Source organism: Eurosta solidaginis, chromosome 3 (assembly GCF_040869045.1).
Source record: "Eurosta solidaginis isolate ZX-2024a chromosome 3, ASM4086904v1, whole genome shotgun sequence".
NCBI lineage: Eukaryota > Metazoa > Arthropoda > Insecta > Diptera > Tephritidae > Eurosta > Eurosta solidaginis.
Window position 1 is genome coordinate 236,737,902 of NC_090321.1, and position 19,184 is coordinate 236,757,085.

General features: G+C 34.0%; 1 protein-coding gene across 16 annotated transcripts in view; it reads right to left on the reverse strand.

Moving 5' to 3' along the window:
• The window catches only part of tor (tyrosine protein kinase receptor torso), a 435,792-nt gene that overhangs the window by 32,554 nt on the left and 384,054 nt on the right, over positions 1–19,184 (reverse strand). The window contains exon 15 of one of the 16 annotated variants that reach the window (XM_067775618.1): positions 4,891–5,263. The exons of the other annotated variants lie outside the window; for them this stretch is intronic. Coding sequence (XP_067631719.1) covers positions 5,173–5,263 — 91 coding nt within the window. The 3' untranslated portion in view covers positions 4,891–5,172. Of the gene's footprint in view, positions 1–4,890; positions 5,264–19,184 lie in introns of those variants that run through there. 16 annotated transcript variants of the gene reach the window in all.

Consider the following 19,184-nt stretch of genomic DNA (forward strand, 5'->3'; position numbering starts at 1 on the left):
AAAGCCGCTTCATCTGCTGTTGTCATGGTCCATGCTTCTGCCCCATATAGCAGGACGGGTACGATAAGTGACTTGTAGAGTATGATTTTCGTTCGCCGAGAGAGGACTTTACTTTTCAATTGCCTACCTAGTCCAAAGTAGCATTTATTGGCAAGATTGATTCTTCGCTGGAATTCTGTGCTGATGTTGTTGCTAGTGTTGATCCTGGTTCCCAAATAAACGAAGTCTTTTACTATTTCGAAATTATGGCTGCCAACAGTAGCGTGGTTGCCAAGGCGCATATGCGCTGACTCTTTGCTCGATGACAGCAGGTACTTCGTTTTGTCCTCATTCCCCATCAAACCCATCTTTACCGCTTCTTTTTCCAGTTTGGGGTAAGCAGAACTAACAGCGCGGGTGTTTAGGCCGATGATATTAATAAAATTGATAAATTGATAAATAGCACACCTTTAAAATCTCAAGAGTTCTTACGAAACAGTGGGAATTTTTTATAAAGCGAAAAATGCTATTACTTAAGTTGAAAAAATGATAGTTCCCAACTTGCGGTTGTTTAACTGGACTCAAGTGTAAGATTCCAATACTAGAACATTTTCAATAAAATAAAATATATACAAAATATTTTTGATAAATTACGCTTCATTACTGCTTTCAATCAGGTGTTTATTTCTCACAATATATAACTGTTAGTTTTGGTGGTACCGCATTGGTGACTTTTTATCTACTTTACCTCAACTCGATATTCAACTAAGTGTGCAAAATGGCACCAATGTTTTTATGTTTCAAAAAGTTTCCACAACTGATGTACTTGAAATAGTAAGCTGGTTCAAAAACAAAATTTTGAGGAGTTATTAAACACTCCATAACGTATGTAGGGTTTTTTTACGCTCCAATTGTTAATGAAAGCTTAGTGACAGGTATAATTCCTAATTTATGGAAATCTTCCGTAGTAGTGCCGATAGAAAAGGTTAAAAATAACATTAAAGCGGATGAAATCAAAGCAATTAATACGTTACAATGTGATGAGAAAATTCTAGAAACAGTCGTAAAAACCAGCTTGTAAAATATTTAGAAGATAAAGGAATTATTATACCCCAACAATCTGGTTTCCGAAGGAAACATTACTATGAAAGTGCTTTGAATTTAGTTATAGCAAACTGGAAAGAAGATTTAAGTAGGAATAAATATATAATAGCTGTATTTTTAGATTTAAAATGTGCATTTGAGACAATCAAAAGACGAGCAAAAGCTACTAATAAATACAGCAAACATAGGTGTCACTGGTAATGAATCAAAATGGTTTGAAGACTTCATCATTAATAGAAATCAAAGAACAGTAGTTGGAAAATCCTTATCGGGGAAAAGAGAGGTACTAATTGGCTTACCGCAAGGATCGGTGCTGTTCAATATTTATATCAATGATATAACTAACTCCATAAAGTACTGTGATATTAAACTCTTCGCGGATGATACACTATTGATGCTTAGTGGAGACAATATAACTGAAATACATACTAAGTTGCAATAAGATCTAAATAGTGTTTATGGTATGTTATGCGTGAATAGACTTAAATTGAATGTCAACAAAACCAAATTTATGGTCATTTCGAGACGAAATTTCCGTAATAACGACCTGCAAAATTTAAATATTAACCACGAATTAATCGAAAAAGGCAACACCATTAAACATTTGGGAATAAACTTTTTTATTTTTTATTTTTAAGAACATAATAGACGGTAATTTGCCTGCGTACTTAGAGAGTAACATCAAATATGTAAAAGATCTGCATTCCGTAAATACTCGAAGCAAAAATAACTTCAATCTACCTGCTTATAAAACCGTAGCGGATAAATGTAACTTATATTATAAGGGATTAAAATGCTATAACGAGCTACCTAATGATATCAAATCATGTAATGCCAATAGGTTAAAAAAAAAAAAATTGTATATGCATTGTAAACACTACCAATTTAGTACTTTTTAGACAGGCTTCCATAACATCAATACAAATGTATGGCTGCTATATATTCTGATATGAAGCGCTTTCCAAGCTCTCATGCGCGTACAATAAAAGCCGGCGAAGCACATACTGCAGCGCATCGCTCGATCATATCAGTGCATCGCCGTTCGGATGTTGCCTTCGCGCTTAACGAACATGCGTAAAATTCGCCAAAGCACATACTGCAACCACGGCTGTCACACCATGTTTTCCTTTGGGACCAAAATTCATCGAAAAAAAGGACCAAATCCCAAAGAAAAGGACCAAATTTTTGTAGTTTAAATTGCCTTACAAACAATTCGGCAATTAACGAATGTGTCGAATTCTTTGTAAAATCTTTAATTTCTGGTTGTGGTAAAGTACAAAGTCACACACACTTTCATTCTAACAGAAAACCTTATATAAATAATTATTTTAACGAAAAGCTTTAGAGCAAACCAAACTAGTTCTGTTTTATTTACATAAAAATTATATTTTTAAACTAAATTTCTGCAGGGCTCGGTTATATAAATTTTATTATAAAATCAGACAAAAACATATATGTAATACTCCTATATTACTAATAGAGAATGCTCGCAATGTGTTTTGAATTCGAAATTTTATTATAAAATCAGACAAAAACATATATGTAATACTCCTATATTACTAATAGAGAATGCTCGCAATGTGTTTTGAATTCGAAATCAAAAGAAGACAGCCTATAAAATGTTTGTGATTGTAGCAGCATAAGTGTGACAAGAAAAATTTTAAATTTTGGTACATATGATTATTGAAAACAAAAACGAAAACGTTTAAACAGCAATATATCGGCACTCTGATGTTTGGGAATGTAAAAAAATTTGTTTCCAATAGCTGGGTGCTCCACTTTTTTTAAATTTAATTCTTAACCCTTCCGTTTATCAGTGCACCCTCACGATTCAATTTTCCCATCTATGGCCTAGATTCAGTAATTGCGGGTTTGAAATGTACATTATTTCCATGTAGTTTGTGTTAGAGAAAAATTTACATTTCAAGACTCAGATTAATTGAATCTAGCCACAGTCCTCAGATTTACTATTGTTACGACATAGCAACTTCAGCAATTTTGAAAAATAATGAAATTGGTAGTAGGCGGTTAGAATTGAAAAAATAATTGGTTGATATTGAAAATGTCGTTCTGTTGATATTCATTAAGTTTAATTCGGAATTAATTTTATATAATGAAATTATATTAAACATACTAATTAAAAAAAATAATTAAGAAGCACCTTTTTAAAGAAATACTAGTTTCTTTAACAATTCAGAAGTGGTCAGGAAAACCTTCACGCAGACGCTTACGAAGTGTGCCTATACCAAAGAGGATAAATACAATAACAGCCGTCACTCGTTATTTTTTTGGCATTTGCTCGATGTATACTGAGAGGTAGTCGCTACTTTTTTTTTGGGCGAGATGTTTATAAATGTCTTCTATACATTTTCGTGCGGTGTTTGTGTTCATTTTTCGACTGTGTTTAATTAATTTATTTAATTCTCTTTCCAAAAATCACATTTGCACAAGGGGCCTACACGGCATGGATAAATGCCAGACAATTAAAAATGTCCCTCTCAGAAAACATTCGGCATCAATTTTTTCAATTTCCAGCGAGATACTCGCCACAAAATAACGAGTGACGGCTCTTATTGTATTTATCCTCTTTGCCTATACGCATATATAATACGACCATAAATGTTTGGTTACTCATACGCAACGGATGATCTGTTTATGTATATGTAGTTAGTATTCAATTTATCTGCAATAGCACAGTTTATGCGGTTTTAATAAATTATATTAGATGTAACGACGGATTTGAGTGAGACGTACAATCTTTATCAAATCGCAACGATATTAACGGTTTACTGACGCATTGTAAACATTCAAACGGCGAACACTCAGGTGTAAAACGCGAAAACGAACCAAATACGTATAAATAAATTAAAAAGCAATAACGAATTTGTGGCTAAAAAAAAATAAAATAAATATTGCATGATAAGAATCTTCCGACAAGTGGTTCAAAAGCTGAACTAATTCAAGTTTATATAGAATTCACAAGCACAGACGAAGTGCAAGATAGAAATAATAGTATGCAACAGCAATTAAATGAAATGCGTAAAATGATTGAATCTTTGACAACCAAAATTTCTGAAATTAGTGTGGTTTCACAAGTATCGGTTAATAATACATCACAAGATGCAATTGATCTCGAGTTAAATCGAATCGCGAGCTCAGTATCGACAGGATCAGTACGTAGTTTATATTCTGTTAAAGAAATTGCAGAGTCTATACCAGAATTCGATCCGATGGACATCCAATCTATAACAGTTGAACATTTTGTAGAACGGGTAAACGCGACAGTTAATGCATATAAATGGGATGAAAAAGGACTCATGTTGGCAGTGTTTGGTAAAATGAAAGGTGCAGCGAAATGGTGGTTAGATGCATCTAAAGTTGTATATTCGAATTGGGTAGATTTTTCTCGAGATTTAATAAGTGAATTCGGCTTAAATTTAAATGAGGCTGAAGTGCACCATCGAATGTCTGATACGCCGCGTCGATATAATGAAAACATTATTGACTATTGTTTTCGATTAAGCTCATTAGGTAGGCGTTTTAACTTGAGTGAGCAAGCTATAATAAGATATATACGTGACGGTTTACGACATCCCGATTTACAAACTGCTATTTCATATTCAGTTTATTCAGTCTATTCAGTCTATGATTTACATCTTACAGACTAGATATAGAAATTATATATAAAAAAAAATAGTAAAAAATTATAATATGCATTGATAATAGCTAAAGAAAGTATATGCATAATAATAGAAAAAAGTTAAATTAAGTATCTAAATGTAAATGCAAAAGTATTTGGTACTTGAAAACATCCCTCGACTGAGAGAAATCAATATTTAGCTATCTCGAAAGTTTATTGAATTCTGCTAGAGAGCGAAGAATAGGATCGAAAAGGGCATAGTTCATTCGGCAATTCGGTCTACAAAAGAACTTCGTGTACATATAACAGAATTTTTCCAACATAATCCAGGTAACTCCAGAGATACGTGTGTAGTCAAATCGAAAGTTGATAATGTAACTAATAATTTGCAGACCATCGAATCAAGATCTCCAGTGAAGTGTTACAACTGTGGAGAAGCAGGACATATATCATCTAAATGTACCAAACCACCACGTCGTCCACGTTGCATAGATTGTGATAAAGTTCATGCTAAAGATGAATCTCAGAATTGTGGAAAATCTAAACCAATGAAAAAAGTTTAAAAAGATTGTGTATATAAATAATACGTTAAATATAAAACAAGAGTCGTGTGTATTAAAAATTAGTAGCATTTGTGGCTGTGAACGATTAGCAATAGCAAAATCTGAAATTAAAATTAGTATCGATGATGTTAGCATATCAATACATGTTAATATAGTTGAAGATGAAATTTTAACATACGACTTGTTAATTGGTCAAAATATTTTTCGTGATTTAAATTTTACTGTCGAGAACGGAATGGCAAAGTTTGTGAATAGCGGGGCAATGAAAAAATTGGAATGTAAACCAGAAAAACATTTAATAAATAATACTGACATAATTTTCGGAATCGGTGATGAAAATGTGCAAAACGATGTAATTGAATTAATTTATGAATATCGAGATATATTCGCTTGTGGGTTGCATGAAATAGGTAAAACGAATGCAGTGGAAATGAAAATTACTTTAACAACTAATGAACCTGTAGTGCAACAACCATATCGCATTTCGGAACCAAAACGTGTTATCGTGTCGAAAATGATTAACGAATTATTAAAAAATGATATAATACAAAAGTCGGAATCGGAATATGCTGGTCAAATTACACTCGTGAAAAAGAAGAAATTTTTCCAATGCCTAATATAGAGGAAACTTTACACGACGCGACGGTATCGAATATTTTGTGCGTTAGATTTAAATAGCGGTTATTATCAAGTGCCGATTTCAAATGAAAGTAGAAAATATACTGCATTTGTGACAACCGAAGGGTTATACGAATTTAAACGCATGCCGTTCGGGTTAAAAAACGCACCAGCAGTTTTTCAACGTTTGATGGCGAAAGTTAAGAAAAGAACTGAACCAGGTGGCATGATCCATTATATGGACGACATTTTGGTTGCTGGTAATACTCGTGAAGAAATTATGCAAAAGTTGAGACGCGTCTTTATTGCAATACGTGAGTTATTCCTAACACTCAATATTGGTAAGTGCACTTTCTTTCAAGAAACCATTGAATTTTTGGGTAACCAGATTGTTCCTGAGGGTATAATTCCTGGTAAATTGAAAACTTTAGCCATACAAAATTTTAAGCCACCAACAAATGTTACAGGAGTTCGGAAATTTTTAGGCCTTAGTGGCTATTTTAGAAAATTTGTGCCGAGCTATGCTATATTATCGGAGCCAATGCGGCGCAATGTCAGCCGTTCATTTGGGGGTGCGAGCAAAATGAATCTTTTGATAAATTAAAGTTAGCACTTATTTGGCAGCCTGTTATTGCTGCTTTTCGACTTGATGCTGAACATCAATTACATACAGATGCTAGTTCTGTTGGCTTGGCTGGTGTATTGCTGCAATGTGAGGGTAATGATTGGAAACCTGTAATATATTACAGCCGATCGACCACTAACGCAGAGAGACGGTATCTTAGCTACGAGTTGGAGTGTTTGGCTGTAGTTGAACCTTTGGAGAGGATGAAATACTATATTCAGGGTAAATCAATAGTTGTTGTGACTGATTGCAGTGCTATAAGAACAGTCATGACAAAGCGCGAATTAGTGCCACGCATTGCAAGGTGGTGGCTACGTATACAGGATTATGAAATTAAAATTGAACATAGGGCGGGAAACTTGATGTGTCACGTTGATGCATTGAGTAGGGCTCCTGCTGAACCATCACAGGAAAAAGAAACAGCTTCGTTAAGAATAGGTAAAGTCAACGTCGAAAGTGAAAATTGGTTGTTCAGTTTGCAACTTCAGGACGATAAAATTAAAGCAATTATCGATTCGATGAAGCAACAAAATATTTCGAAGATGGATGGTTATATTCTCGAGTATGATAGACTTTACCAGTTGGATAATAAAAAAAAAGCTTTGGGTAGTTCCAAAATGCGTTCGATATAAAATTCTTCACGAATCTCATGACAACGCTGGTCAAATGAAGTTTTTAGCTATTTTGGCAAACCAAGCCGAACGATTACGGATAGGGGTACTGCTTGTACCTGTTTAAAACATTTTGTTCTGATAATGATATTGTTCATATATTGAACGCTGTACGAACGCCAAGAGCTAATGGACACGCAGAACGTGTAAGTCTTACATTAATATCTATGTTACGTACAACTACAACAAATGACAAGCGATGGGATCTACATATGCGAGATTTAAAATGGTCTCTCAATACAATGAAAAATGATACTACGGGTAAAACTCCTCAGGAGCTACTGTTTGGTATTCAACTACGTGATACGTTGCACAACAAAATTATTCTTACACTTCAGTCTGAATAATCACCTGTCCCCATATCTGAAGGAAAGCTGCTTTATTACCCGCTCAAGGTCATTGGTGTTAGCCTCTGTATCTTTTTTGCTTCTTTTGAACGAAAATTAGTTCAGAATAGAACCATATGTATATGTATTATTGCACAGCCTTGTAACACTATTAAGCACACAAAACAATCAACAACAGCATTTAAAGTGTACAGCTGGGTGTGTAATGTCCGGCTTCACCCGAACTCAGACTTCCTTACTTGTTTTATACTCAGCTGAGCAGAGCTCACAGAGTATATTAAGTTTGTTCGCATAACGGTACCCGGTAACGGCATAACCTAATCGAGATAGATGGAGGCTTCTATATATCAAAATGATTTGGGCGAAAAAAAAAAAATTCATTTAGCCATCCGTCCGTCCGTCCGTCTGTCCGTCTGTCCGTGAAGACGATAAATTGAGTAAATTTTGTGATATCTTAATGAAATTTGGTATTTAAGTTCCTGGCCACTCATCTCAGATCGATATTTAAAATGAACGAAACTGACCATAACCACGCCCACTTTTTCTATATGGAAAATTTCGAAAAACCCAAAAAGTCCGATAATTCATTACCAAAGACGGATAAAGCGATGAAACTTGGTAGGTGGGTTGACCTTAGACGCAGAATTTGAAAGAAGGTAATTTAAAAGTTTTGCAAGCTGTAATTTGGCAGCTGAGTATGTAATGTTCAGATACACCCGAACTTAGCCTTCTTACTTGTTCAAACTAAGTTTTTCATACCTTAATGAATAAAAGCGTTATAAGCTACTGCTCAGCTTCATTGAATTAAAAGCTAATTTATGCTAATGTTAATATGCCTCAAATTTGTTTCATGAGACTGTACGAAATATGTGTTTACTACGGTGGGTCAAATTTATTGTTGAAAAGGCACATCCAGTTTCTGAATCTATGGGTCATACTGAGTAATATTGTCCATGGGACCATAGGTCTGAAATGAATTTCGAGCCTTCCTAATTTTGTTAGAAAACATTTTTTTTTTAGAAATTTTTATTATTTTTTTTTGTTAGAAAATATTTTGGGCTATTTAAAAATTGAATTTGCAATATGGAAAAGTAAAATATTCGTCGCTATAAGGCGCTTTCCTACTATTTTTCGCATTTTATCGCTTCTTTTTGGGGAAAATCGACGAATATTTTACTTTTAACGAGCTTTGGCAGTACATTTTTTCTTTCTTCTGTTCTAATTTATACAATTGTTTCATTTAAGAAAAAATTTATCATAACCCTAAAACTTCGATACTTGTAAAAGTTAGTTGCCGATATTTTGCATTTTTTGCAGCAGGGAAAATAACGTATTGGGATAAAAGCGAAATTTATAGAATATCCCACATTACAACTGCGTGACGTAATGTACACTAAGCTCAGAATCTCACGGAATTTTAAAGTGTCCATTGTGGGCAGGACCCACTGGGAAACAGGGTATCCTTATACTGAGCTTGACTCAGAGGTCTGGATCACGGATGGATCGAAATACGATAACGGAAGAACGGGAGCTGGCATTTAAGGGACGAACTTCAAGAAATCGATACCAATGGGATGCTACCCCACCACATTTCAGGCAGAAATCCATGCAATAGAAGTCTGCGGTAGAGAATGTCTGCGGAGGGGCTCATCCTCGAAGAGCATTTACATTATATCGGACAGCCAGGTGGCACTGCGTGCCTTGCAATCCTACACAGTTACGCCGGTTTACATTCTCTGCGAATGCGTCCCTCTGGCAAGGCAGAAACTCTCCCATCTAGGTGGTGTGACTGGTAATCACTATGTAATAAGGAATAAAAAGCTTGAATAGATACATCAAAGGCCTCCATATACCAAATTAGGCTGAAAGGTTATGCACAATAGATCTGAACGACGGTCGCAGTGCTTCCAGGCCTAATAATAATAATAATAAAAGCACACCCTAATCGTTTTATATATAAGTAGGCCCGCGCGTTTGCTGCTGTCACGCTTAAAGCTTATGCTTTTGGACTTACTGAATTTTAATATCAAGTTTAATTTTTTCCTGTTTGCTCAATTTATATCTGATGAAATTTTACTTTTCTTGTACATTTGTTTAAAAATAGTTAAATAGATTGAAAATTGAGCTTAAAGTTTTTTTAAATTCCATTGTAATGTTTGCTTTATCTTTTTTTTAAGGTTTAAAGTCTTATTTCGATTTGTTGATTTTCCGACAGCGTGCAAACCGGTTTGTTTTTCTCGAAACCAAATTTGACAAGGGATGACGGAAAATCGTTCCAATATACATCGTTTAGAAAGTCATCAGCAATACGATAGCCGAAAATCCTTCCAAGTTTTATTTTATTTGTTTATTTATTTTCTTTTTATCAAAATATTTACATATGTAAGGCTTCAAATCGCTATAAATTGCATAGAACAACTGACTGTCCGCCTGAGTTCCGCATTTATTCGCCAAATCCTTAAAACTTATTACATATTCAAACGATTTTTCATGCTTCAAATAAATTTACCAAAGTTGAAAAATGAATTGCATTTTTACCCATAAGCTGTCAAAAATAATCGTTTGTACCGGTATGGCGACGGATCCGTCAGATATATGTTGGTATGTATGTATGTGTGTAGGTAGGCAAGCCGCCAAAACTTTGAAAAAGCACGAACAAATTGGTGCGCGTGTTTTTGAGTTTTAGCCAACTTTTTCTTTTCTTATTTCCGAACTGGAATATTATTTTGATTTGGAGATAGACTAACGTATAGGGTGTTGTCTGTTATGCCGTACATTGAAAATGTCCGTATCGCGTCAAGTGTGCAATACCTGGTAAGGAGCTCTTATTCCATAAAGGAAATAGGCAGAACAAAGTTATATTTTCTGAACCCACATACTTTTAATTCGTCCTGTTGAAATAAAATTATTGGCACAATTATTATCACAAAATAATATCGATGCCTGTATAAAGAAGGCGAAGAAAATGGGTCGGTTTGTAATTTATCGGTTTGCAGTTCTGTGAAAGTTAAATACCGAAAGGACAGAAACCTTATTTTGACAGTAGATGCTAATATTGTGACGAATGTTAGCTATTTCGATGCGTCAATGTGCGGTTAGTAAACAAATGCTATATAACAACAGTAAGATATATCCACACACGCATAGAAGGCAACGAAGAACATTTCACAAACATAACCAGCTGCTTGAAGCGAAGAGAATATTTCACACACAAGTAGTCTAAATAAAGAACGTTTTGTTATACTGAATATTTGAGTTATTTATTCGACAGTTCAGAGATTTGAACGTTGACAGAAGCTGCAAAATAATCACGAATTTCCTAAAATTAGTTACAATATGTTATTGAGCAAATGCTTGAACGACGTGACGAAAATCTGGGGCAAGGCTAGGCTAGGTTGTCGGGGCATCTATGGAACATTCGACAATTGCACACCGAGGCATTAAGGTACGCCCGCAGTATTTGTCAGCCATCTAGATATGTCCTACAGCGATGGTCACATTCGTTTTTGCCACCTGGCGCCAATTATAGATCCCAAAGGATGTTCGATCGTTTTTCATCGTTTGGTCCTTCCAAAGAAGAAGTTGCTTCCCTTTTCTCCTTACAACTTTCGGCAAGACTACTGTAGGGCTCTTATTATCTTTATTTAACTTTGTGTTTAAGTTACTTTGAACTTTGTAATTTTAATATGTTTTATCAATATTTTAATTTTTAATATTGATTTTCAATTATCAAAAATTTTCATAAAGAAAATTTGGATTCGATAGAAACGATTTTTAATAAATATAAAAATATATTAATCAACCACGTTACTCGTATTACTACACTACCTTCTGGATCGGAACATCCACCTTCATTAACACGACCTAGGCTAGCCCGCTGGGTATAGTTTGGTTGAACTATGTATGTTAGTGTCTGCGTAAACCTCATGTAACTCATCGCTTAGTTTAACTTACTTCCTTTTGTACCAATTTCTTTCCCATTTGAGTAGAAGCGAAAGATCACTCAGTCCGTAGTATTACCAGAAGTTTATTTAACGGCGAAACTGAGCCCTATCAAAAATCAGAACCTATGTTTTAAATACTTGCAAATACTAGAAGCTTTCTAGTACTTATACCACTAGCTGCTTCTAGATCTGACAGCTGTATCACTCTTATAGCTGGAGCCTTAGCCTGGGAAGCGCACGGAATGAGCATAAAATGTGCTCGATCGTTTCCTCTCCAACCCGCACTTCCTACATCTTCTATCAGTGACCAAGCCCAATTTAAAGGCATGTAACGGCAGAAGGCAGTGTTCAGTCAGAATACCCGTCATGAGTCTAGAGTCCTCCCTTTTTAATTTGCTGTTTGTTTCCCTTTCCTTTCATTTCCTTGCTGTTTCTTTCATTTCGTGTTTAATTTCCTTTCCTTTCATTTACTTTTCTTTTCTTCCCATGCCTTAATTTGTCATCTGATTTTAAGGCCGCGGCACAATGAAATTTTTCATATAGATGCGTTTAACACAAGCTTATGCATTCCAGTAACATCGCTACAATCAACCAAGATGTTGCATTTATAAATATTAAGGAACTTCAGACTTGGCAATTGGAGCTTATTTCGCCTTGCCCATTCACATACAAAATTTCGCGCAGCACTGTTATAAACATCCTCCACGTGCGTAAAGCTGGCAGACTCAAGTGCTCAAAAATAAGTTTAAGTTGTTTGAGAATTAAGTGCATTTTAGGTGCTATTTAGGGCCACATAAAATAATTTAGGTGCTCATTTGGTTTTTGAAATATTCGCAAAAAAGTGTGGGTCTGCTAGCTTAACGTCAAGCTAGCAGACCCACAATTTAAATTTCATTATATTTTAAATAAAAAATATAAGCTAGCAGACCCACAATTTAAATTTCATTTTATTTTATATAAAAAATGTATTTGATTGGGAGCTATTTACGTGCTTTTTAGGGCCACAAAAGATAATTTGCGTTTTCATTTAGTTTTCAAGATATTCGCAAAAAAGTGTGGGTCTGCTAGCTTGACGTTAAGCTAGCAGACCCACAATTTAAATTTCATTTTATTTTAAATAAAAAATATATCAAAATTAGGAGCTATTTAGCTGCGTTTTAGGGCCACAAAAGAGAATTTAGGTTTTCATTTAGTTTTCAAGATATTCTTTTTATTTTAAATAAAAAATATAAGCTAGCAGACCCACAACTTAAATTTCATTTTATTTAAAAAAATATATATATCAAAATTAGGAGCTATTTAGGTGCTTTTTAGGACCACAAAAGAGAATTTGGGTTTTCATTTAGTTTTCAAGATATTCGCAAAAAAATGTGGGTCTACTAGCTTAACGTCAAGCTAGCAGACCCACAATTTAAATTTCATTTTATTTTAAACAAAAAAGATATCAAAATTAGGAGCTATTTAGGTGCTTTTTAGGGCCATAAAAGAGAATTTAGGTTTTCGTTTGGTTTTCAAGATATCCGCAAAAAAGTGTGGGTCTGCTAGCTTAACGTCAAACTAGCAGACCCACAATTTAAGTTTCATTTTATTTTAAATAAAACATATATCAAAATTAGGAGCTATTTAGGTGCCTTTTAGGGCCACAAAAGAGAATTTAGGTTTTCATTTAGTTTTCAAGATATTCGCAAAAAAGTGTGGGTCCGCTAGCTTAACGTCAAGCTAGCAGACCCACAATTTAAATTTCATTTTATTTTAAATAAAAAATATATCAAAATTAGGAGCTATTTAGGTGCTTTTTAGGGCCACAAAAGAGAATTTAGGTTTTCATTTAGTTTTCAAGATATTCCCAAAAAGTGTGGGTCTGCTAGCTTAACGTCAAGCTAGCAGACCCACAATTTAAATTTCATTTTATTTTAAATAAAAAGTATATCAAAATTAGGAGCTATTTAGGTGCTTTTTAGGGCCACAAAAGATAATTTGGGTTTTCATTTAGTTTTCAAGATATTCGCAAAAAAGTGTGGGTCTGCTAGCTTAACGTCAAGCTAGCAGACCCACAATTTAAATTTCATTTTATTTTAAATAAAAAGTATATCAAAATTAGGAGCTATTTAGGTGCTTTTTACGGCCACAAAAGATAATTTGGGTTTTCATTTAGTTTTCAAGATATTCGCAAAAAAGTGTGGGTCTGCTAGCTTAACGTCAAGCTAGCAGACCCACAATGTAAATTTCATTTTATTTTAAATAAAAAATATATCAAAATTAGGAGCTATTTAGGTGCTTTTTAGGGCCACAAAAGAGAATTTAGGTTTTCATTTAGTTTTCAAGATATTCGCAAAAAAGTGTGGGTCTGCTAGCTTAACGTCAAGCTAGCAGACCCACAATGTAAATTTCATTTTATTTTAAATAAAAAATATATCAAAATTAGGAGCTATTTAGGTGCTTTTTAGGGCCACAAAAGAGAATTTAGGTTTTCATTTAGTTTTCAAGATATTCGCAAAAAAGTGTACAATTTAAATTTCATTTTATTTTAAATAAAAAGTATATCAAAATTAGGAGCTATTTAGGTGCTTTTTAGGGCCACAAAAGATAATTTGGGTTTTCATTTAGTTTTCAAGATATTCGCAAAAAAGTGTGGGTCTGCTAGCTTAACGTCAAGCTAGCAGACCCACAATGTAAATTTCATTTTATTTTAAATAAAAAATATATCAAAATTAGGAGCTATTTAGGTGCTTTTTAGGGCCACAAAAGAGAATTTAGGTTTTCATTTAGTTTTCAAGATATTCGCAAAAAAGTGTACAATTTAAATTTCATTTTATTTTAAATAAAAAGTATATCAAAATTAGGAGCTATTTAGGTGCTTTTTACGGCCACAAAAGAGAATTTAGGTTTTTATTTAGTTTTCAAGATATTCGCAAAAAAGTGTGGGTCTGCTAGCTTAACGTCAAGCTAGCAGACCCACAATTTAAATTTCATTTTATTTTAAATAAAAAGTATATCAAAATTAGGAGCTATTTAGGTGCTTTTTAGGGCCACAAAAGATAATTTGGGTTTTCATTTAGTTTTCAAGATATTCGCAAAAAAGTGTGGGTCTGCTAGCTTAACGTCAAGCTAGCAGACCCACAATTTAAATTTCATTTTATTTTAAATAAAAAGTATATCAAAATTAGGAGCTATTTAGGTGCTTTTTACGGCCACAAAAGATAATTTGGGTTTTCATTTAGTTTTCAAGATATTCGCAAAAAAGTGTGGGTCTGCTAGCTTAACGTCAAGCTAGCAGACCCACAATTTAAATTTCATTTTATTTTAAATAAAAAGTATATCAAAATTAGGAGCTATTTAGGTGCTTTTTAGGGCCACAAAAGATAATTTGGGTTTTCATTTAGTTTTCAAGATATTCGCAAAAAAGTGTGGGTCTGCTAGCTTAACGTCAAGCTAGCAGACCCACAATTTAAATTTCATTTTATTTTAAATAAAAAGTATATCAAAATTGGGAGCTATTTAGGTGCTTTTTAGGGCCATAAAAGAGAATTTAGGTTTTTATTTAGTTTTCAAGACATTCGCAAAAAAGTGTGGGTCTGCTAGCTTGACGTTAAGCTAGCAGACCCACACTTTTTTGCGAATATCTCGAAAACTAAATGAGCACCTAATTTATCTTTTGTGGCCCTAAATAGCACCTAAAATGCACTTAATTCTCAATCAACTTAAACTTACTTTTGAGCACTTGGGTCTGCCAGCTTTACGCACGTACATTCTCCCTATACAACAAAAATACTTGCTAACATATTTTGTGTCGTATTCATTTGTTATATTGCAGTTTTTAATTGCGAAAAATGTTAGAAAAGTTACCAACGAGTGGGAAAAATAATTTCACTTGCAAAGTGTGCCAGCACCCTTAGCCAAAGCAAATGTCAAATTCTTCTTCTTATGATTTGCTTGCAACACAATTAGAAAGTTGGCTATTTTTTCATGGCAGAGGGCCAACTGTAGCTCAATCTACCGTTCTCCATAACTATAAGTGCAATCTACTCATAATGCATCAGATTGAGTTAAACGCATCTATATGAAAAACTGCTTATGTGGCGGGACTTTTATTCATATCAACACTACCACGCATATTGTTATCACACTACGCTACAGTGTGGTGGCTATACTTACTCTCACATTCTATATTCCCCCACATAGCATGGGACTACGCTTGCGCTTACATTCTGGATTTCCCCATGCCCATACCGTGAGCAAAGATGTTTGCACATCAAAAATTGTACACTAAAAGAAACAAACCGAATCGCGGGTCAACTCAACAGATATTTATACTCAGCTGAACAGAGCTCACAGAGTATATTAACTTTGTTCGCATAACGGTAATCCGGCATAAACTAATCGAGATAGATATGGCATTTAGCCATGCCGTCCGTCCGTCTCTAAACACGATAACTTGAGTAAATTTCGAGGTATCTTGATGAAATTTGGTATGTAGGTTCCTGGGCGCTCATCTCAGATCGCTATTCAAAATTAACGAAATCGGACTACAACCACGCCCACTTTTTCGATATCGAAAATTTCGAAAACCCGAAAGAAAATTAGAACCACGATTTAAAGGACCTTTCATTATTGACAAAGTACTTGGTAATGACCGTTACGTAATCAAAGATCTCCGTGTAATTTGCTGAACCAAGAAAACATATTCTACAGTATTTTCATCAGAGAAGTTAAAACCGTTTTATTCTATGATTCCTGACGATGATAACGAAAGTATTGATGAAGATATAAGCAACAATGAAATCTGATTGAGGTCAATCTGAAATGCAGGAAAGGCCGAGTTGTTACGACATAGCAACTTCAGCAATTTTGAAAAATAATGAAATTGGTAGTAGGTGGTTAGAATTGAAAAAATAATTGGTTGATATTGAAAATATCGTTCTGTTGATGTTCATTACGTTTAATTCGGAAATAATTTTATATAATGAAATTATATTAAACATACTAATTAAAAAAATAATTAATAAGCCCCTTTTTAAAGAAATACTAGTTTCTTTAACACTATTGAGAAGTCCTAAAAGTTTGCACTGTGGAGTAATGGTCGAATTTCCATTTGACGAGGTACGAGAAATTAGTTATTATTAACAATGTTATTATTATAGTTTCTGAGGTTCTGCCAACGGGAATAATTTGGCACAAAGCGTTTATATCAGATCTACGTTGAGCATTGGTTAAGTTATCGCTTTCCAAAAATATTCCTGCCTTATTTCCAATAAAAATATTTCTTGGGTTAAGATACTTAGTATTCTAAATTATGTACACTGATATTTTTTAAATATCCAATGTTTTGATATAATCATTGCACCTAAAATTACTCATATTGATGAAATAATATAAGCAGACTAAAGTTTTCTGATTGAACTCTTTAGCGCAGGTCGGAAATATATAGAAACTTTTAATTCTGTAACTGATATTGAATTTGACGGTTGTATAGCAGAAATGCTATTAACTTCCAGACACGAAAATAGAAAATATAGCCGCATCGCAGTGTGAAGAACATAATAGCCTTGGAATTCCTAAAACTCATCAATTTGTTTTGTGCTGTGTGAGAAAAATTTAAAAACTCTCATTACCTATCGAAGCATATCGCATAACTTGAACATAAAACTGTGGTAAGTGCACTTAATATAAAAAAATTAGTCTCATTCATTTATTTAGTTTTCAATACAAGAATGTCTTCATCAGTGGACAACTCCATCAAATTTCTGCACGTGCATTTGCAACAACTTTTTTTAAGCTCAAACAGTGACTAAAGTCTATCACGAAAAGTTTTTATGTATGTTTGTTTAATGGTGTGTTCAGTTTATACTTATATTTAAGAATTCATGAGCTTAGCACCGGCTTATAAAAATTGAATTTCAATTATTATGTTTTTTCCAAAAGAAACTGAAAAGAAAGAAACATTTACTGGCATATTGCGACGGACCATTTCGAAAACCGCCAACGTAATCATTATCAGGCAATTTTGTAATGTTATCAAAGGTTTCACCGGGATTCGAACCGTGCATTACATGGTGAAACTGCAGTAGCCTTTAACCACTAGGCCATCCTGCTGGTATTTGTTTTCATGCTTAATTCAGGTTTTCTCATTTCTACACTAACAACACAATTGAGAAATTTTGTCTCTGTATTGATTTGTGTGCCATGTAGATTTGTTTTTGTAAAGTTCTTCTTCGTTGCGAATTGGAAGCTTTGTAAACTCGGGCTCAGTTGTACATATTTATGTATGTTTGTTTACAAAGCTTCTAATTCGCAACGAAGAAGAACTTTACAAAAATAATCTACATGGCACACAAATCAATGTAGAGACAAAATGTCTCAATTGTGTTGTTAGTGTAGAAATGAGAAAACCTGAATTAAGCATGAAAACAAATACCAGCAGGATGGCATAGTGGTTAAAACCTACTGCAGTTTCACCATGTGATTCACGGTTCGAATCCCGGTGAAACCTTTGATAACATTACAAAATTGCCTGATGATGATTACGTTGGCGGTTTTCGAAATGGTCCATCGCAATATGCCAGTAAATGTTTCTTTCTTTTCAGTTTCTCTTGGAAAAAACATAATAATTGAAATTCAATTATTATAAGCCGGTGTTAAGCTCATGAATTCTTAAATATAAGTATAAACTGAACACACCATTAAACAAACATACATAAATATGTACAACTGAGCCCGAGTTTACAAAGCTTCTAATTCGCAACGAAGAAGAACTTTACAAAAACAAATCTACATGGCACAAAAATCAATATAGAGACAAAATGTCTCAATTGTGTTGTTAGTGTAGAAATGAGAAAACCTGAATTAAGCATGAAAACAAATACCAGCAGGATGGCCTAGTGGTTAAAGGCTACTGCAGTTTCACCATGTGATTCACGGTTCGAATCCCGGTGAAACCTTTGATAACATTACAATATTGCCTGATGATGATTACGTTGGCGGTTTTCGAAATGGTCCATCGCAATATGCCAGTAAATGTTTCTTTCTTTTCAGTTTCTCTTGGAAAAAACATAATAATTGAAATTCAATTATTATATCCGGTGTTAAGCTCATGAATTCTTAAATAACCGAAAAGTTTTTGATAAACGATCGAAATATCTAGCTACCAAAACAAGATTTTCTGATTGACCGCTTGTTTCACCAACAATTAACGAAAATTGGTTTGCTTCAAGATCCAAAACTTTTCTAAACTATCTTCTAGGTGAAGTGCCATTGTTCTGCTACATTTTGATGACATCAATTTTTTTGTAAGAAATCCATTGAGGTTAATTATAAATTATATAAGAGTTAATGAAGGTGTGGAAAATTTTGTGGGCAGCGTTGAACATTTTTTCCTCAGTGAAAGCAAACAATCTTGATTACAGCCTAAAAAGGACCAAAAATGGAAAAAAGGGACCAGCGGACTAAATGGGGTTGGAAAGGTCCAAATGGACCAAAAGTGGCAACCGTGACTGCAACGCATCACTCGATTATATCAGTGCATCACCGCTCTGATATCTCCTACGTGCTTATGCGTAAATGGCTTTCATACCAGAGATTATTGGGATCTAAATATTGTTGGCATGATTCGGAGGTCTGCCACAGTTCAGCACTGTATGGTAGTTCATAGATATAACTAGGTTAGAATATGTTAGTGTAGTTAAGATAATTATAT